We start from the raw sequence: 22,373 nt of genomic DNA on the forward strand, positions 1-22,373 counted from the left end.
CATGCAATAAGATTTCTTCTTATTCTCCACCGGCAAGGCGGCAACCGAACCTGCAATTATTTTTTAGGGGTGTGTCAATTGGACTGGATTTGGTCCAATTTGGTCTAGTCCAATGTGAGTCCATTACAAATGGACCTGGTCCAATCCAGTCCAATGAATATTTTGGACCATTTTAGACCGATCGAAAGACTGTTTAATCTGTTCAAATTCCTGTTAATTTAGATTAGTTTCAACTCAAACCTGGTCCATTGATATCTATGTTCTTATTTTCTATGAATGGACCAGATATTGATTCAATCCAATATAAATTCATTATGGATGGACCGGGTCCAATCCAATATGTCATATTGGTCAGTCCGTTCAAACTCAATATGTCTTATTGGTCCATCCAATCCATCCAAATGGATTTTGATTTGGATGGAGTCCAACCCAAAACTGGTCCATTAACACCCCTAAAGTCACAAGACCATGCTTACACGTCCTCTCTCTCGTCCTTGTTCACTTTGTTCTTGGCCTTTCTTACAGCTACTAGCTATTTCAATGTAAGTTGACCCAAAGTAAATTATTGTTGGATAGGGGAAAGATGGATCCGTTTTAAGCATTATAAAATAATAAGAAAAATCTATAATGCCAGAAAGACAGAAAGACATGGTATCTAAAAAACTTTGACCAATCAAAACCATAATAGTAAAATTCGTTACAAGTTTTTTTTTTTCTTTTTTTCTTTTTTTTTTTTTTTATATCATGTCAACAGGAGCCGGGATATGATATAGGTCCAAAGTAGCAACTTGTTTCAATCCCCCAAGGATCCAATAGTTCCCTTCTGTGTATCCTTAAAACTTCATGCCAACAATCCTTGTCACATGCCCAGGATTCAACTTTAAAATTAGAAGTCTCTATGGCTGAAGTAATGAGAAAATGTTTAACAAGTGATAACAAGGTTTTTAAAACTGAATCAAACAACAAACCGGTCAGGGGTCTGGTTCCTGGGTCAAACAGTCGGTTTATTCTGACAAAAAAATTAATAAAAAAATGGTCAAAACCGTTGGGTGGTTCGAATGCCCAGGTCAGCGGTTTGCTGACCAAATTAACATTATTTTTGGCAAAATTCCAATTTTAGAGAAAAACAGAATTGATCATATGACCGATTTCCGGTTTTTCCGGTCCGACCATCCGTCCGATCCAGTTATGAAAACCATGAGAGGTAAGGTTTAAGGCTGATCTGGACTGCAAGTGAAGAATTAACAAATGGTTGATCTACAGGGCCCATAGGTGGGTCGTAATTCAAGCCTTCTTGACCTAGTTAGAATATCTTTGATTCACATCATTGTTTTTATCAACATCATCCTCCTCCTCCTCATCATCGTCATCATGACAATAACAGCAATAACAATTTTGAAAATGGCAAGCAAATATAAATAACTTTCATTGTTCAAACAACTTAAAAACAGCAACTAATATTGATAAAATTGTAAGTCCCAATTGAAATGCTTTTCTCAATTTGAGGTAATTATGTTTAGTATTTGTTGCAGTTATGGGCCATGTTTTACTGATTTTATATATTTCCCTTAATCTTTAATTTTATTTTATCTCCTGCTGATCCCCTATTGTTCATATATCGATTACATCCAAGCTCCTACGTACTGTTGGCCTAAAGCCGTTACCTCAAACCATAAGTGACAAAACAGTCATTAATTCAGCTAAAATCTAAAAAGAAACAAAATTTTTCTTTATTTTAGATAAATTTTTTATTTTTTTTTCCAATTTAGAAACCAAAGTGTGCTTCTTATATTGAAACAGAAGAAATAAAAAATAAATGAAATTGTACTATTAAATTTAAAGTAAAATTATTATAATTTCCAAACAAAAGTAAATTTATAATGGATTTTCTTCCATATGAGATTTTAAGAAAGGGTAACTTAGTCATTTAATATATATATATATATATATATATATAACAGTTTTAATAGAGCTGAGCATTCAGTTTTATTTTCCTTTTGTTTTTTTTAATTAAAAATGGAACTGAATAAACCAAAACTGAATTAAAGAGAAGCAAATAACCAAACTGAATTTTTCCTTCAGTTAAAACTGAATTTCATTATATAGTTCAGTTTTTGGGTTTCAACTAAAATATGTTCACCCTTAAGTATTAATTTTGTTTTAACAGTGGGGGCATGGCTGCATCTAATCGACATGGAAGAATCTATGTAATATTGAAATTAAAATCGCTAAAATATGAGGAGTAGAGGAAGAAAAAATCCTTTTTGAGATTTAAAATTAATCCATTGTGTGACATGATCATTTTAGCCCATTGTAAACGGCTAGATAGACTTTTATAAATGGCTTTCCTAATGCAATCTCACGACTTTGACCTACTGGAAAGCTAAAAATGGCATTTGAATAATTCACAAAAAAAAATCAAGTAAGAAGCTGACAAGATAGGGAAACTTAGTAAGGGTTTTCCTACCTTTTCCTTCAAACCAAACATAGTCTAAGAGAAGAACAAGAGAAAAATAGAAATGGTTTTTGTAGTGTAACGTTCTCATCCCAAAATCCATGGGAATGGCGTAATAATTCACGACTCATTTAGAATGAACATTAATTAATTTCTGTAGGAATAATAATTTGTTTTTTTAAAATGAACATTGTTGCGCTCAATCCATTGAAAGGAAAAATCAAACAAAGAATTTATTGTGAAAATAACGCTGCAAACAAATAGAGCATTAGTAACTATTGTGTCCTCATTTCCAAGGTTTTTAAAACCAGACCTGATACAGAACCGTTCTCGGGATCAGCTTTCGGGTTGAACCGTCTGACCATCCAGTTTGAATAGATGGTCCATTTTGACTTAAGAAAATAAAAAAAAACAGCCCAAAACTGTTGTTTGGGTTGACAGTTCAACCACCTAGGTCAGTGATTTATTGACCAAATCAACGATTTTTGGTCAAAAAGCAGTTTTAGGATAAAACGGAACTGCTTACCTAACCAGTTCTTGGGTCAACCGGTCCAATAGTTCAGTCCAGTCCAGTTTTGAAAACCATGCTCATTTTTGTTAAAAACGTGAAGCTAACCAGGAGCATAGAGAAAGAACCTTTAAAACCTTTGCTTTGTTTATGTGCACTATGGAGTGCAAATGTGAGCCAGATACTAATTTTGCACCTGATGCAATTTTCAATCGATTTGTTTTTAACCATGAGTCCATGATTCTCACTTTGACATTGATGTCACGCAATCTGAACACTCCCTCATGTACTGTGATTTGAACTCTGAATGGATGCCAATCTGGCTGGGCTGAGCTGATGTTTGGGTGTCCAAGCTGAAGTGAGCTACAAAGGAAGAAGGGTGAGAGTGCCCGAGTAATTTTTACCTGGGGATGGCACTCCGATGCTTAAGTCAGTAGGTGAATGGAGATTCCTCTAAGAGTGTGAGAGAGCTTGAGAGTATTAGTGTGCATGCCTTTCTAAGTGGATCTAGATGTCTTTATATAGGCCCCTAGACTCTAGGGGCTCAGGGTAGCAGTCTTGAACCCTTTGTGGAGCTGTTTCCTCATTTTCAAGTGCATTAAGGTGCCAATTGAGAGATCTTCATGGGAGTTTTGATTCATCTAAGTGAAGTCAAGGCGCGTGATATGGCGAGTCGTTCTAATGGTCGCGTTGTTAGCGCCTTTAGTGATGAACCGCTGGAGATGGTTAGCGAGCTCTTCCAAATAGGTTGCCTTCGGGTCTCTCAACTCGACCAATTCCCAGAACAGGTCGCCGCAATCTTACGGGATCTGCTAGCTCGACCTTGTCGATGTGGAGGTCAGCCCAAGCAAGGTGGAGGTCTGCCTAAGCGAGGTGCTCAAAGCTAACTTATCGAGTTGTTCTATTGATTCAACGTCAAGGTGTCGTCAGGAAGCCACATGTCACCACTTGTTTGGGAGGACCAAATCACCCCTCATCAAATACAAAATTCATACTTTTGGCCTCTTTTGCACTCATTTGCAATGCAAATTTTGTATTTTAGAAATTGATGGAAAATTTACACCACCTTTTTTCCTACGTCAATCCTCTCTTATATAAAAATGTTGCAATGTGCGATCTCCAAGGCACATTGTGGTTTAGTATATATACTAGCCAGGGGCGCCCATGTTGAGCACGGGAGAGTAATACCGAGTAATTAGGAGAGTAAAAAATTAAATAAAAAGATTAACAAAAGTTATGGTTAGGGGATTCAAATCTTGGCCTGTAATGGCGGTAAAGGTTGTAGTGGCGGCACTGATTGGAGGGTTGGGTTGTTGATTCAGAGCAACAGAGAATAAGAAGAAATGAGAGAGAGAGAGAGAGAGAGTTGTTAATAGAACAAGATTTGGTTGCGAAATTTTTGGAAAGCCAGGCTGGCAATCCGAGGACATCTGCCACGTGATATTTGTATTACTTTCATCGCAACTACATCTCATCGCATATGTATTTCACCCATATACAAAAAATATGTCATCATTTGGCAAAAAGTACCAAATGAGACTTTTCTCACTTCGTCCACTTTTGCTCTTCCTTTTCTTGTATTATTTTTTGTGCCATTTTATATGGTATGAGAGCCATTCTAGGCTTCTGCATTTTGTTCTTCCATCTAATTTCCTTGCGATGGAGTTGAACCATGATTCACCCTATTTTCTACACACTTTGAATAATCCAAGACTCTATTGGTGTTTTTCCTCTCAATGGAGACAACTATCCAACCTGGCAATGTGCTATGAGAAGTGCCTTGAGAGCCAAGAACAAGTACTACTTTGTTGATGGCTCAGTGTCAAAACCTGTCACAGGGTCATTGCAAGAATCACTTTGGATCAAATGCAATTCAATGGTGATTTCTTGGATTTTCAATTCACTGGCCCATGAACTCCATGACAATGTTGTCTATGCAAACACAGTTAGTGAAATATGGAAAGATCTTGAGGAGAGGTTCTCGCAGAAGAATGTGCCAAGAACTTACCAACTCAAAAATAACCTTGCAACATTGCAGCAAGGAAATCTTTCAGTAGCATCCTACTTCACTAAATTGAAGGCTCTATGGGACAAACTTCAAACACTGATTCCTGTATCTGAGTGCACTTGTAGAGCGGCTAAATAATTTGTGGCCATGCAAGAAGATGAGAAATTGCATCAATTTCTCATGGGACTCAGTGATGTCTTCAGCAATGTTAGATCCAATATTCTTGGAGCGGATCGTTTGCCAAACATCAATAGGGCATATGCTCTAGTAGTCAAAGAAGAGAAACATCTTGTCGTTGTCAATACACCGATCAATGCAGATCTTGATATCGGAGCAACACTCTTTGCGAATTTTTCCAAGAAGCGCTCGGGGTCCAATACATAGACCAAGCCTAAAGTGAAATGTGAGCACTGCAAGAAACCTAGGCATACACGAGACCGTTGTTTTGAGCTTGTCGGATGTCCACCGAACTAGAACAAGGTAAAGCAAAAGCATACGAAAAAGGAGCAAAAGCCGCATAAGCATACGACAAAGGTGCAAAAGCTGCATTTGCTTCAGCCAGTACACATAATATTGAGGCATCTCCCATATAAGGGTTAAGCTTGGAACAATACAATTGGCTTATGACACTCATAGCAACGAATGACATCATAGCCAATGCCTTTGGTAAGGTTCTTGATAACTCTCCTCACTAACCTTATTGGATCTTGGATAGCGAAGCTTCAGATAATATGGTCTCTGATCTAAAATTTTTTACTGTTCATAAAATGTTGGCCCAACTCAAGCCAGTTCGCTTGCCCAATGGAGTAGTTTTGCAAGCTACACATCAAGGGCCGGTTATGCTGACCCCGATATTACTCTTCATGAGGTTCTCCATATACTTGGTTTCCATTGCAATCTGATCTCTATTAACAAATTAACTGATTAATTGCGATGTATTGCCCTTTTTTTGTCAACTACTTGTGTGATTCGAGACCCAGTGTTGAAGAAAGTGATTGGCACAGGTGAAGCACAAATGAAATATATCACTTCACTATTGAAGATGCTCCATGTTCCTCTGCTTTGGTTGCTCACAATGAAGTCATTGCTAGCATATGGCACAAATGACTAGGTCATGCCTCTCGGCATTCTCTTTCTTTAGTTCCTGGCATTTCCACTATTCCTACAGGATTGCCGTGTGACACTTGTCATCGTGCAAAGCAATCACGCATGCCATTTCCTATAAGCAGCTCTCGATCTTCGGGACTACTTCATTTAATTAGTTCATGTTGACATCTGGGGCGGTTACTCTACCCCTTCTCATAGTGGCGTGCGATACTTTCTCACTATAATGAATGTCTTTTCTTGTAGCACTTGGTTGTATTTGATGTATAGTAAAACTCAAGTTCTTTACTATTTTTCTTAGTTATGTAATATGGTCAAAACACACTTTCAATGTCCTGTACGAGTCATGCGGACAGATAATGGATTGGATTTCTTTTCACATCCCATGAAGAGTTTTTTGTCACAACAAGGAATTGTTCATCAACATTTTTGCATTGGCACACCGCAACAAAATGGTGTGGTCGAACGCAAGCACATACACTTGCTTGAGATAGCCCAAGCACTTCACTTTCAGGCAGGGATCCCTCTTTCCCTTTCGGAGAGAATACGTACCACAAACGACATATTTGATCAATTATCTCCCAACTCAAGTACTCAGTGGGTAAACTCCTTTTGAATTGTTGTTTAATCGACTGTCATCATATGACCATATTCGGGTATTCAGCTGTTTGGTTTATGTTAGAAACCACAGTTGTACTTGTGACAAGTTTACTACTCGAGCAATTAGAGGAATATTTGTTGGATATCCATTTGTGCAAAAGGATTACAAAATCCTTGATCAAGATTCCCAACAGATCTTCATCTCACGTGATGTTGTCTTCTATGAAAATCATTTCCCATTCATGCTGAATGAGTCAACACATGTCACAAATCAGGGTCCAGTTATACCGTTACCCACTTTTGACAACGTTGGTTGCCTTCCACATGATGAGGAAACCGTTCAGCCCAACCCGACTCAGAATGACTCAGTCTAGCCTGATGTGGTTTCCCTAACCAATATAACTCTAGTATAACTAATATGACTCGAGCTCACCGACAATGGAAAACTTCGGCATACTTACGAGATTATGATTGTTAGTTCTCTGAATACTCAACCAGTTTTCTTCATCATGTGGACACCCCAACTGAGCCACACACATACAACCAAGTAGTTTTTGATCCATGATGGCGACAAGCTATGGAAGATGAACTTACAACATTTGAACAAAATAAAACACAGACTCTTGTTGAACTTCCGTCAGGAAAACGAGCCATTGGTGCATGATGGGTGTACAAAATTAAGTATCGAGCTAATGAAACAATTGATCGTTATAAGGCGAGACTTGTGGCTAAGGGGTACACTCAGGTCGAGGGCTTGGACTTCCATGACATATACGCACCAATGACTAAACTAGTTACAATCAGATGCCTTTTGTTAGTTACTGCCAGTCTGGGATGAACCCTAAACCAACTTGATGTTAATAATGCTTTCCTGAATGGAGATTTTCATGAGGAAGTCTACATGAAAATTCCACCAGGACTTTCTAATCCAAGTGACAATCGAGTGTATAAACTAAACAAATCCCTTTATGGTCTACAACAAGCCTCTCGACAATGGTTTGAGAAATTTTTAGATGCCCTCAAGCAGTACAAGTTCACTCAGTCATTAAATGACTAATCACTTTTATTCTCCTCTAGTTCAGGTCCATACATTGTCGTCATTGGTTATGTCGATGACCTAATCATCACTGGCAGCAATCTTGATCGAATTAATGATCTAAACCAATATCTAGACAAGTGTTTCCGTTTCAAAGATTTGGGACTGCTCACTTATTTCTTGGGGATTGAGGCTCATCGCTCTTCATCTGGGATTTTTTTACATCAATGGAAGTACTTACTTGACATACTACATGAAGCCAGCATGACTAGTTGTTGCCCATCATCATTTCCAATGGAACAACAACTACGATTTGATGAACATAGTCCCTTACTTCTGGACCCTAGTCGTTTTTGTCGTCTCATTGGCCAACTAGTGTACTTAACCATTATGCGACCAGAGCTTTGTTACTCTGTTCATGCCATCAGTCAACATATGCAATACCAACTGAAGCTCACATTTTTGCAGCCTTACATATCCTCAGATATCTCTTTGCTTTTCCAAACAAATGTATTCTCTTACCTACATCAAATGGCTTTAATGTTCGAGCCTACTATGATACTGACTAGGGTAGTTGCCCAATCTCCCGATGATCCACAATAGGGTATGTGATTTTTGTCGGTAATGCACTTGTATCTTGAAAGACAAAAAAACAAAACGCTGTAGCCCGCTCATCTGCCGAGGCAGAATATCGTGCAATGGCCTCCACCAGCGCATAATTGCTTTGGCTTAAATGGATCTCAGCATTCCGATCACTTAGCCATTATTGTTTTATTGCGATAATCAACTTGACAAGTTGGATATCCATTCCCTTCATGCCCAACTTGACGGGGGGAGGGGTGGTTAACAGAACAAGATTCGATTGTGAAATTTCCGGAAAGCCAGGATGGTGGTTAACAGAACAAGATTCGATTGTGCAATGGCCTCCACCACCGCAACTACATCTCATCGCATATATATTTCGCCCATATATCAATATATGTCATCATTTGACAAAAAGTAATGAGAATTTTCTCACTTCGTCCACTTCAGCTGTAATTTTCCTTTTCTTTTCTTGTTTTATTTTTTTGTGCAAGAGTATAAAGAAAAACTACGGGAGATCGAACATCGGTGATGCAACCGATGATGGTGGAAACTCGTGAAGTTGAAAATGGAGGTTGGGAGAGAGGGGAACAGGTCAAGAGTCCAGTCAAAAGGAGATTGGGCGGGTTTAACAAAATTAAAAAGTTTTTGGAGTCTAGACGCCCGTTAATGTCTGGACTCCGTTAGTTAAAATAATGCATCCACCATCTTTATATGGCGTGTTCTCTTATTATTGGTTGATGCAAAAAGTTTTCTGCATACCGGATGCAGACGATGTGAGGCTTGCGTTTGAGAACAGAGGCAGTCCGATACCTTTGCTAGATACAGCCATACAGGGGAGATGAGGGAGGAGGTGGGGCCCAGGCAGTCAACGATCCCACCTCTTTCCTCGTGTCCAGCAGTAGGGTGCGCCATGCGCCAACTGTCAGGGAAGTTAACTTGAGATTTGCGGGCTTTAAACGGTTTGTCCCAGTGCGTTGAGAATCCGGGCCCAGGTATGGAGACAGGAAACGAGCATACTGATATATAATAGAAAGGCGTGGCCAGATTTTCTACTGCGCGCAGTGAATTAGAGTGGGTAGAAAAAGTGAATAGAAAATAACAAACTTGACATGCTCAGCGGCTTGAGGTCTCTCTCTCGCGCGTGCGCTTATCTTGACCTAGGTCCTTGACGCGTCAAGGGGTAGTACATATATAATTGTAACATGTGATGTGTGAGTGTGCCTGGAATTTCTTTCACGTATTGTATCTACTGATTTAATGCATGAATTTTATGCCATTAATTGTTTTTGGTAATTGATTGCTTTTGTCTTCAAAAACAAAACCAAACACCCCCTACACTTCCTAAGCCAGTCAATTATGAAACTTATTTCCTACAATATATTGGTTGAGCTTAATGATGTTGTGTCATGTGGTGTGTGCTAGCACATGCACCAGAACCGATGATTCAAAGGTTCTGTATGAAATTTGTTAGGATCAATGTCATAAAATATGAGCAACAAGTGTTGAAAATACATCACAAAAAAAATATAATTAGTATTAAACTTTGTTCAAGGTAAGAAATTAATTTACATCTTAGAAGATCACATAGAATTGATGAAATAAATTCTATGTATTCCATATTGTACCAGTTCTTGATAGATAACAAAGACAATATATAATGTGTAGGAAGTTAAACAAATTAAAAGCTATCGTCCACTATCCAATGGTGTTATAACTTGGTCTCTCAAACTATCATAGCCCATGGTGTTTCCACCGTATGAATTTGAAGGTTTACCAAGTAAATATCTTGCTTCTTCATGATTAGAGTCTATCCATGGATGTTTATTGTATCTTCTTAGTCCCTCTAGCTCCATTGCCACTTCTTTCATGGTAGGTCTATCTTCCCCTTTCACATTTAGGCATCTCTTTGCAAGCTTAATGACCTCTTCAAGTTGATCCCTACTATTCTCTTGCAACATTCTATCTTCTAGAATCTCCATTACACTCTCCTCTTTCACTGAAGTGACAAAATGCATAGCTAGATTTTTCTCCTTTTCGGGCCTATCAAACTCAAGAGCTCTTCTTCCAGTCAACAGTTCCACAAGAACTACACCAAAGCTGTAAACATCACTCTTCTCTGTTAATTGACTTGTATGAAAGTATTCTGGATCCAAGTACCCCATTGTTCCTTGAATTAATGTAGTAAATTGAGATTGGTCTAATGGAACCAATCTGGAACCTCCAAAATCTGATACTTTTGCCATACAATTATCATCCAAGAGTATATTAGCAGATTTAATATCTCTATGAATGATTGGAGGGGAGGCGGCAGAGTGCAAATAGTCAAGTGCTACTGCAGTTTCTGTAGCTATCCTTAAACGGTTTTCCCATGAAATTGAAGACTTGTATCCCTCATTATGAATATGATGGAATAAGGTTCCATTAGAAACATATTCGTATACTAATAATGGAACTTCAGACTCTAGGCAACAACCCAAAATCTTTACTATGTTTTTATGGTTGATCTGGGAAAGAATGACAACTTCATTTATAAATTGCACAACTTGACTTCCATCAACAATTTTGGACTTCTTAATGGCAACTAGTTTATTATTCGGTAAAACTCCTTTATATACTGTACCATAGCCACCACATCCAAGGATCCGACTTTCATCATAGTTGTTGGTTGCCCTTCTAAGTTCCTCTGCAGTAAATATTTTTGCAGTTTCTGCACTTCCATCAAGTGAAGAGAGTTGTTGCTTCAACAAAAGGCCTCCATTTTGTCGAAAAAATTTCTCCCTCAGTTTGATGAGCTTTCTTTTTTGGAGTATCCAATATAGCCAAGTGCTACCAATAAATAGAAATAAGATGCCTAAGCCAGTACCTACATAGATAAGAGCAACTCATAAGTTGTGTCTTGACTTTATCTCTTGCCGGGCTTGAATTCTCAAATTCTTAAAGCATTCTCAAGATTTACTTTCAACTCGGATTCTCAAGATGAATTTTGTTAAAAGAAAATTGAGATAAACACCTGAGAGTTAGGATTTTACAAATTTCAAATAAAAGAACTAGTTTTTAGAAATGTTTAACAAAATATTCCACAAAGTCAATTGATAAAGTGTGAAATCCACAAGGTATGGGGGGGGGGGGGGGGGGGGGGGGGAGGTTGTCACAGAAAATTTCAGAGGCTAGCTCAGTTTGGAAGGAGTACAAATACAAATATCTAGTGTATAAAACCTTGTATGTTGTATGTATTTGTACTGCACATATTTGTATTTGTATTCTTTACAAACTGAGCCTAAATGTTATTACCCCAATACAGGTTGGTTGTCTGTAATTTGGCCTTTAATTTATACTAAGTAAATTGGTCATGAATGACTTCTATTAAATACTACATCCCACCTAAACTAAATGGTCGTACCAATTACGGCATTTTTGTTTTAACTAGTAATTAAGCATGTGCGTTGCATGTATGAAAAAAAAATTCATATTAATTACTTGAATTTTAGATATATCATAGTTAAGATATAAATTGAAATTTAATGAAAGTAACAATATGACTAAAAATAAACTTAAATACTTGTACTAAATGTGCACATGTAGTAATAAATTGAAATTTTATTACTACTACTACTACCACTACTACTATTACTAAATTTTGTGTTCCATTTCTGTCTTAAATAAAAATAATTTTTATTTAATATTTTGATTATATAACACTAGAAATGCTCTAAAATGTCTTTGACAAAACTCTATACTTTTTTATTTTTTGTGTTCAATCATTTTTTTGAATATTTATTATTCAATTATGACATCACGAATTTCTTTAAAATGTTGGATCATTGATTCATTATTTAGATAAGAAAATAGCTTTGCTTTAGGATCATATTTAAATTATATATTTCATCAACATTATATAAATAATTTTTACTTATCACACTTAATTTTTGTTTGACATAATAAATATATAATTTTTTATATATATTATTTTGATTACTTGTACTTTTTTATTACTTTTTAAATATTTATTATTTAACTATCTTATCATCAATTAATCCATTTTACCTAAATCACTAACCCATTTATTATTGATAAAGTTATATCTTATGTATAATATTTGTTTTTGTTTAATATAATAAATGTATAATATTATAGACGTACCCCATATTTTATTTTTGATAAATATATAACATTATATCTTATGTACAAAATTTATTTTTGTGGTTCTTTATATTTTTTGTTTTTAAAAATTCTATTTTTTGATTATGACATCATTTCATTTCTTGGTTGATTTTAATTTTGGCATTCCATTTTCATCATTTATAAAAGTACTTCTTAGATTTTATACTTATTTTTGTTTAGTATAATGAATATACAATGCTAGTGATGTGCCCAAATTTTTATTTTTCTATTATATATTTTATTTATTCTATTTTTATTAATTAATTATGACATTATTTATTAATGCATTTGACCCCAAATGGTTGAATTGCTTACCCACCACCGAGAGGTAAAAAAATAATTTTGTTTTTAAAATATTTGCTTTTATATTATTAAATTAATATTATGGATTTAATTAGTAGAATTTAATAATGAGAAAGATGTCTTGTATATAGGATTTAATAAGAGAATATACCTTAGATAATGTTACTATTTTCTATTTTAAAATCTGAAACTAAAAACATAGTTTCTTCAATGTTTGCACTGCCATAAATTCGCATCAGTGAATTTTTTTTTGCATTGCCACCAAACACAGCCTAAGCATCAAAGTGATCCGAAATACAATTAGCTTCGAGAGTTGAGATTGGATTAAACGACATTGAATGTGGTCGCATCAATTTCATTTTAAGAGAAAAAAAACCTACATGCATCGATCGAGAGTGATTGGTAGTCTTAGTCATAGAGTCTTAGAGGGTGCCAGTATGGACCGTGGACGTTAAAGAGAGTCATTGGAAAAAGGAAGTCTCTAGCTAAACAAAATTCTCTCTTTTATATATCTTGATTGGGGTATTTATAAAAGTAATGTGGGATTTAAAGAAACATGCAAATTGAAAAAAAAAATTCTTGATTGGGTATTTAACCAATTGGTGAATTAATCCATTTCCAACCTACTAAGAGGTTGTTGGAGGACATGGTTGATTTTGTTTTTATAAATTAAACTAAAAAATGATAAAAAATATATACTATTAATAAAATGAATTAAAAATAACTTTGGTATTATATTTTATAGAATGAAATTAATTAAAAATTACTTATATGAAACTTTAACCTGTGGAAACTAAGTAAAACTATAAAATTTATATCAACTTTACTAATAGTTAGAGAAAGAAAAAAGAAATTATGATGCCAAGAAGTGGTGATACTAGAAGGGCTTTAGCAAATAAAAAATCTATGAATTTGGATAAAAACCCAACTAACTGATTACCACTTTTATGATGTGACTATAAGTTTTTCCCGTATATATACATTATTTTTTTTAAGCATGCATCATAGTCAAACTCAACAGCTAGGTACAATATATTGGCAAATGTTTTCAAGTCCAATTGAACCAAATTATATTGGATCAAGTAAAAATGGATTCATATTCGATCCAATTATCAACGGATAGATATCAAAATTCGAATTCGGCCATTCAGATAGACTTAGTAGGAGCCCTACGATAAAGGGCTTTGCTCCTTTTGTATTTGCCGAAGAAATAATTTCTTGTAAGAGAGCTTTTTCATATGAATAAAAAAGTGCGAAGAAGAACACAGAGACTGTTTTTGTTTTTGAGTAAAATTATAAGCAAAGCGAATTTCACAGAGTGGAGAAGATGGCTTTGCAAAGCATTGCTTGATTGTTCAAATTTGAAAAATCAGACAATTTAGTTATTGATGTTACACCTTTGTTATTCATTCATTTTTCAAAGGAACGTAACCTTGGGGCTACGACCTACATAGAGGTCGGCAACTTGGGACCCAGATGTAGATTATTGAGCGGGTAAGGGTAATAATCAAGAGAAGATAGATCCGCCATTGAGCACAAACCACTCCTTTTGCACCAGCTGCGTAGTAGATAGTATTGTACAAAGTTGAACCAGTCTTTTCCATGATCAAAGAATAAAAAAAATAAATCAAGAAAGAAAATTCATAGCCGAGCATACCAATAGAGTCACTTTGCATGAAGCTAGAATGATTTAATCAGTGAAAGTCCGATTGAATCTTTTTGGCCTCATGCAAAGTGACCCCTGTTGGACGTCAATTGGACTCTTAACATATATACGTATTAAATCATTTTGATTTTGATTTAAAGTGACTAGAATTCACATCTGCGCCCCACAATGGACACCTCACGTATACATCTCCGTCATATATTAGGAATATCTCTCAATAATGTATCACAAATAATGATATTATAATTAAGAAATATTTTTAATACACTACAGGAATGTGATGTGGGACGTTGTGGCTCAAGTGACCCCTGTTAGGTTGAGTAAGAAAAGTCGTGTGTTGAAATCGTAGGCCATGTAAATACTAAATACCACCGGTCCTACAAGGAAATTAACACCCTCTTGAGTAACACGCACGTCGGGGAGTTCATATTTGCGCCCCCACAGCACATCCCAATTCCCAATGATAATATCTTTCCATGCACGCTGACATGTACATGTGGAACACCTGTAAGGCGCAGATGTCATCTTACACGTCAATCCATCATATAGTGAATGACTCTTCATTTACAACGATTAATTTATTTTTAATATTTTACTAGCGCAGGGGCTGGAGTGGAATTTCACAAAGTAGAGAAAGTATAGACTAGGAAAAGCTGGTCGATGGCTTTGCAAAGTAGTGCTTAATTGTTCAAATTTGAAAAATCCGACAATTTAACTAACTATTGATGTTACACCTTTGTTTTCATTCAGTTTTCAAAGGAACGTAACCTTGGGGCTACGGCCTACATAGAGGTCGGCAAGTTGGGACCCGGATGTAGATTATTGATCAGAGGGGTGTCGTTATATATAAGGGTAATAATCAAGACAAGGTAGATCCGCCATTGACCACAAACCACTCCTTTTGCACCAAGTATTGTACAAAGTTGAACCCGCCTTTTCCATGATCCAAGAATAAAAAAAAAAAAAATCAAGAAAGAAGGGGTAGGGAACGGTGATGTTTCCAGGTTACCAGTTGATATGAATAGCTTGGGAGGGTTGAAAGTATGATTGCAGGTTAGGTCGTATCCTTCTCTGTAACAGTCTGGGTAGTCCAAGCCGAAGGGGTAGGGAACGGTGACAAAAAGACCCCCTGTAGCGATAATTGCAACCAATGCAATTAATGCTTTATTTGAATTTAAATGAAAGTAAAATCCAAACTAATGCCGTAATGGCAAGACAAGGTAGGGGATGTTCAACAAAAACAATATAATTTTGGCCGTTGTTTTTTGTTCTCTATAATAAAACCAACCATTCATGTTATGGAACATCCCCTTAGACTTAATTCATTAATGCAGCTACAGGTGCAAGGAGTCGTGCCAACTTGCAAGTTACTTGGGCTCATCTCGTTAAATAACTAAAAGATTATCAAGTTAACTTGAGCTTGACTCAAGTTGAATAGTTAATTGACCCAAGTTCGAGCTTCAAATACCCAGCTCAAGTAGTTTGCAAGACTAATCAAGCTTCTAATAAAATATTAATTTTCAATATTTTTATTTATAACATTTTAAATATTAATTTATTTATAATTTTTAATAACAACTTATTTATAACTTGCTCAAGCCTAGCGAGTATCGACTCGGTTCAAGTCCAAGTGTAAAACACAAAACTCAGTCTAGCTTGAGTCGAGTTTTGAGAATGAGCTTGAGCCCCCGAAAAGTCAATTCAATTCGGCTCGATTACACCCCTAATCCAATGGATATCCATAACTTGACCCGACCAACTCTACCCATTTAACCAATGGGTGATTCAACCCCTATCCTTTTTCAAGTTTTTATCATTTTTCTTTTCTCCGTTTCATAAGATAATTTATTAATCAAAGCAAGTGACAAATAGCTTCTATGGAGAGTTCTCCCAAGACATAGGGAAAGAAAAAATCAGAAGACAAAGCAGCATGAATATAAGCAATTGTGTTATGAGATCTATGAATGAACAAGAAACTAAAATGCAAGCCAAAACGAGTAAATGTGCATCCTCAATGACAACTGGTATGTAGAACCATACCTTTTATTACATAAGGAAACACACATAATGGAGAGAAATAATTCTTTAGAGGAATTGAACTAGTAAGATGGGCTTTGAAGTTGAAATATCATCGCCCACCATCCAGTGGTAATACCACATTATTCTTTAAACTGTCAAACCCAATAGCGTTAGAGCTATGAAAATCTGAAGTTCCACCAAGTAAATTCTCTACCTCTTCAGAATTATGTTCTACCCATGGATGCTTATCAGACCTCCTCAACCCCTCTAACTCTATCGCCACTTCCTTCATTGTAGGCCTTTCCTCCCCATTCAGTTTTAAACATCTTTTGGCAAGCATGGTTACTTCCTTAAGCTGATCTCTACTACATTCATTCATCACTTGATCCTCCAAAATCTCATTAACCTTGTCCTCCTTCATTAGAGTAACAAAGTGCATAGCCAGATTCCTCTCTTGTTCGGGTCTATCAAAGGAGAGTGCCTGCATTCCGGTCAATAGCTCTACAAGAACCACACCAAAACTATAAACATCACTCTTCTCTGTCAATTGGCTTGTATGAAAATATTCTGGATCTAAGTATCCCATAGTCCCTTGTACTAATGTTGTAAATTGAGTTTGGTTTAATGGAACCAACCGTGAAGCTCCAAAATCTGAAACTTTTGCCTCGTAATTATCATCCAAGAGAATATTAGTAGACTTAATATCTCTATGAATAATTGGTGGAGAAGCTGCAGAGTGCAAGTAAGCAAGTGCTGATGCAGTTTGTGCAGCAATACTTAAACGGTTTTCCCATGGAAGTGATGGTTTATTCTCCTCATTGTGGATGTGTTGGAACAAAGTTCCATTTGTAACAAATTCATACACTAACAATGGAACTTCAGTCTCTAGGCAACAACCCAAGAGCTTCACCACGTTTCTATGGTTAATTTGGGAGAGAATAATCACCTCATTGATGAATTGCTCAATTTGACTTTCATCAATAATTTTCGATTTCTTAATGGCAACTAATCTATTATCTGGTAAAATTCCTTTGTAAACTGTTCCATACCCTCCCCGACCAAGGATACGGTTCACATCATAGTTATTAGTTGCCTTCTCAAGCTCTTCTGCAGTAAAGATTTTAGCAGTTTCCATAGAAACATCGCGTGAAGAGAGTTGTTGCTTTAACAACAGACCTCCATTCTGTCGAAAAAATTTTTCTCGAAGTTTATGAAGTCGTCTTTTCTGGAATCCCCAATAAATCCAAGAGGCACCAATAAGTAGAAACAAGATGCCCGAGCCAATACCTACATGCATTTGAGAAAATTCACTATTGATAAAACATTATAGTACCAAAGAAAGAACATTTGTGTCAAGAATAAGAATAAATTTTGAACATTTTGATTACAATTATACAATAAAACATCATATATTTGTCCCCCATGTTTCTCATTTTCAATTTTCAAAGAAGATCTATTCCAACAGTTATAAACTACCAATCTAGATCTATTCCAACTGATAGATGGCTAGCAGTCAATGTTCTTTGAGAGACAATTAATCGTCAATCGTCCGCTAAAAAAAATCTATTCCAGCAATTTGTGACCTAGGCTGGTGGTTTATGATTAATTGTTGGCACAGAGCTTCTTAGAAGACTAAATTTGGGCAACGTTTGGCATGATTATATTTTGTGCCGCAAGATATTTTAATTTTTGTGCCATGCACTCATTTTGTCATTCTAGTTGGAAGGTGGCTCATGGCAAGAGTTTTGTAGCCAAATACTTTTATGTTATCCATTTTTCTTCAGTCTTGCTCAAAATTGAAATGAAAATGAGATTTCAATTTCACCCAACCAAATGGATGTCCAATTCTGATTCCAAACCCCTATTCCTTTCAATCAAACGGACTATTAATAAAATTTTCTTTAAGAAATTTGGACTGATTATTCATTGTAAGGTAAGGATGGAAGGATGAAGTGGGAGAATGAAATATGGTACTTCTGTAGTCTTCTTGTGGTACAAGAGAAAAGAAATTGGAAGAGAGGCTAGCTAGCCCAGAGAACTAGTACATTATCCTTTCATTTCTATCATTTCACTAATCCTTCATCTCGGAAAGGTGTGTTCGACTTGGGTGGGCACAATACAAAGCTTAACTTTTTTCCAGTCTAAGCTCAGCCCAGGCCTGAGCGCAACCCGAATAAAATTTCAATATGGACTTGGCCTGGGTTGGGCACTGGGCTGCTTGGGATTGACTTCAAGCTCCGTATGCCTCGGGCCTTATTCTCGGTCTTGGGGTTGGACTGGGTTTAACTTCAAACAAAGCCCAGCCCGCCCAAGTTATGCATTGGGACCTACGCAGAAAATAGGATTACCCACGGGACATATTAGAATTTTTTTGGTAAAAAGGGCATATTGGAATTTAGAAGAAGCCTATAAGTCCTGCCTTTTTATTTGTGGGTGGGGGGATTTTTAGACTGCAATCTACTCAGAATTCTGATTTAAACTATATATCTCCAATAATTTAAAATAATAAATATCTTTACTTATAATACTTATATCCGGCCATAAATTAACATCAATTCCAAATTGGCACCTACCTTAACTATACAGTAGAGTTAATATTTCTGGGAATGCATTGAACAATAATTTTTTTTTTCTTTTGAATCAAGACCAATATTACCAAACCGGAATTGGATCTTCAAACCAGTGAACCAGCTGGTGATCCGATCTAGATGCATCACATTCTACTTCGAACATATATCCCATTTTGTCAACAGACAACATTAATCAAGGTTATGCTGGGTTACTCATTAGTTTATTTCCCCTCAAAATATTTTGTTTTCTTCTCATTCCCAGGAGAAGGATAAATTGTGGCAAAATAAAAAAGATTATTAGTAAGCTTTTATTTTTCGAACTTTTATTAATTTGGGTAAATTACAAATTGCCACTTTGATGTTTGGATATTGACACTTGATCTCTCTAACTTTAGTTTGCGACAAAGACTCACCCTGATCTAGCACTTAGCTTCAGAAAAGATTCTTATGTCAGGCTTATGTGCACATTAAACATTTCTAAAACCCAAACTTCTTCCCTTAAAATGATTTTATCCATTAAATAAAAATTGATAAAATAAAACAAAAAAGAAAGAAAATAAGGACAAAATAAAATTCAGTAAATACAACAAAAATGAAGAAAGAAAATGAGAATAATACAGATCAAAACAAGAAAGTATAAAAAACACTAAAATTATTTGCAACCGAAAAAAAAAAAAAAGAGAGACACACTAAAAGTTGTAAAAAAACTAAAAAAAACAACAAAATTACAGACAAAGGAAAACAGGATAAGAACTTTAAATGGGCATTTTTATAATTTTATTTTTACTGTCAAGTCCATTAACCGGACAGGGACAAAGTGCTTGAATTTGAAAGTTGAAGTCGGGACTTTGTTGCAAATGAATGCCTAAAGTACAGGGTAGTAGTATGTAATTTTCCTTTTTTCAATAAAAATAATAGGGCTGTAACTCGGTCCAGGTTAGGTCGGGTTGAGGCCAATTCTAACTTAACTCTAAGTTCTAAACCCCCAATCACAATCCTAACCCAATCCAATCATCAACCTGACCTATCCAATCTTAACCCTAATCCTAACTAAATTCCTTCAACACTAACCCAACCCAACTCAACCCAAAGTCAACTTCGGGTTGGGCCCAACCCAACTTCTTCCCATCCCTTAAAATCTTGTGAAACTTCTTACTCTGATATTTTAACTCAACCTTCACTACATATATAAATCATATGTTCCATTAGTATTTGTTTGTTAACATTTTTATTAGTTCTTTTAGTATAAAAATCAGAAAAAAGAAGTGTTTGAAATGACTATAGCTCATTATGAGTTATGACTTATGATGAATCTTTTGTGGGCAGTAAACAATAGAGAGGAGATGAAGAATAAAATATTCAATAAACATAAAATATGTAAGGTTTTGGTCTTTATGATTATTAGGATTAAGTGAAGTGATTATCATAAAATAAATACATGATAGTATGTAGTGGGGGCTATACAACTATTATGCATCTAAACAAATCAATGTATGATATATCATATATATATGTATATATGACATATACTATAGAGTCAATTTGAGATTAGTGCCTGAGGTTTTAACCCTAGGGGTAGATTTGAGTTGAGTCGAGCTAAATATCTAACTACTCGAGCTCGACTCACCAATACATGATAAGGCTCAAGCTCGAGCTCGATCTCAATTCTAGCTAGACACTTGAGCCTGAATTCGACTTGAGTCAAAAGTTCATATGTTTGAGCTCAACTTGGCTCAAGCTTGACTATGAGCCAAATATTTTGTAAAAATAAAATTAAATATTTTAAAAATGAGTTATTATTATATATATAAAAAATTAAAATAGTATATATATATGTATGTATGTATATATGTATGTATACATGCATATGTGTATATATGTAAAAACTCGATTTGGCTCCTGAGCCTGCTGAGTTGAGTTTTGTTAGGTTCAAGCTTGACTCAGTTAGCAAAAAAGCCTATATATTGGGCTCGAGCTCGACTCGAAACTCGATTTAGACCGAGTTGAATCATGATTTGAGGCCACTCCTAATCAACCCTAACCCAACCTGAAGTTAAGTCTGATTCATGAATTTCAACCCTAATCCTAACCCCAACATCCACCCAACCGAACCTTTGGATTAAGTTAGGGTTGAGGTTGGGCCAACCCGGCCCAAGTTGTAGCCTTAAAGAAAAGTTTGTAATTTGCCAATTTTTAGTGTCAAACCATTGTTGTCCATCTCTTGTACATGGATTGTTTGTGAGAAACGTGTGATTTGAATAAGCGACCCCACAAGAGTCAAGCCATTCACCGCTGGGTAGGAGTAGGGTGATTCAGTAGCTAGTTAGATCAGAGAATATTAATGAGGGCAAAAAGTACGCCTAAGGTGCCTTTGATTGCAGTGCAATAAACTGGAACGGCTGCGTTAAGCATCTCAATGCTGAAGATTTGATCCTGAGATCAGACGGGAAAGACTTATTGAACCGGCTCACTCCGAACCCGCAGCTCAAATAGCCAAGGTCGGTGGAGAAGGAATAGTAAAGCTTGTGTGGATAAAGGAAGCATTCATACTCGACCCGCGTCGGGACGCCCCTTTCGGGGGCACCACTTCCTGACAACCCAGCCCACACAAGAAAAATTGATTAACTTCACCCCTTGTCTTAAAAAACCCTTATAGTTTGGGATAATTGACTAGCTCTTTACCCTTATCGTTAACCATAAATATTTTTAAAATCCAATACTACCTTCTATCCCTCTTCTCTTCGACATTATCTTCTTTGACAGCGAAAATGTACTAAAGCATCATTCCACACACCCAACCACGGTCTGTAACTTCTGTTCCGCCACCAGAAACCTCAACAAGCCGGGGAAATCCATCTTCCGGCAATAAGACCTGAGAGCTTCCACCAGACCCAGATTCGCAGTTCCTTGGTAACCTTGTTTACAATGACAAAGATATCCCCAACCGTTTGTGGAGGTGGATCAATTGCTTTTAGGGCCATATGCATTTCCAGCTTCTTCACACATCTTCTTCTCGATTACAAACTCAAGCACCGCTGGTCCATCTTTGGATTCGGCCTCGTGTAGTCCATCTATGCCTAGCAGTCCTTCACCGATTAGCTTAAGCTTTAGAAACTTAAAAGCTAAATTGCTAGACTTTGTTGCAACTCTGCCTCCACCTCCTCAACAGCTGCCACCACTGCATCCGATGGCTTAATGATCACCTCCCATTTGAAAATAACCACACATTCAATGATTTCTAATTCAGAGAAAAGCTTACATTCTGATTCACCCACCTGAAATTTTGGTTCAGAGGAAAACGCACACTGACCCACTAGGATTTCTAATTCAGAGAAAAATCCATGTTCGCCCACAAGAA

At 36.3% G+C, this 22,373-nt stretch overlaps 2 protein-coding genes and 1 pseudogene across 2 annotated transcripts in view; 1 reads left to right on the forward strand and 2 right to left on the reverse strand.

The window, feature by feature from the left end:
- Window positions 1-4,731: 4,731 nt before the first annotated feature.
- On the forward strand, window positions 4,732-5,109 carry LOC148790163 (uncharacterized). The gene has a single exon (XM_088892214.1). It carries the CDS (start codon window positions 4,732-4,734, stop codon window positions 5,107-5,109), a length of 378 nt encoding a protein of 125 aa, XP_088748340.1.
- Window positions 5,110-9,981: 4,872 nt separating this feature from the next.
- Window positions 9,982-14,364, reverse strand: LOC104608928 (wall-associated receptor kinase 3 pseudogene; annotated as a pseudogene).
- A 2,190-nt stretch (window positions 14,365-16,554) lies between these two features.
- LOC104608925 (uncharacterized) overlaps window positions 16,555-22,373 on the reverse strand; it is a 37,399-nt gene continuing 31,580 nt past the window's right edge. Inside the window, exon 7 of the mRNA XM_088892215.1 lies at window positions 16,555-17,732. Within this exon, the coding sequence (XP_088748341.1) occupies window positions 16,555-17,732 (1,178 nt within the window). The remainder of the gene's footprint in view (window positions 17,733-22,373) is intronic.

The sequence above is a fragment of the Nelumbo nucifera genome, chromosome 7 (genome assembly GCF_055504915.1).
Source record: "Nelumbo nucifera cultivar China Antique chromosome 7, China Antique-T2T, whole genome shotgun sequence".
NCBI lineage: Eukaryota > Viridiplantae > Streptophyta > Magnoliopsida > Proteales > Nelumbonaceae > Nelumbo > Nelumbo nucifera.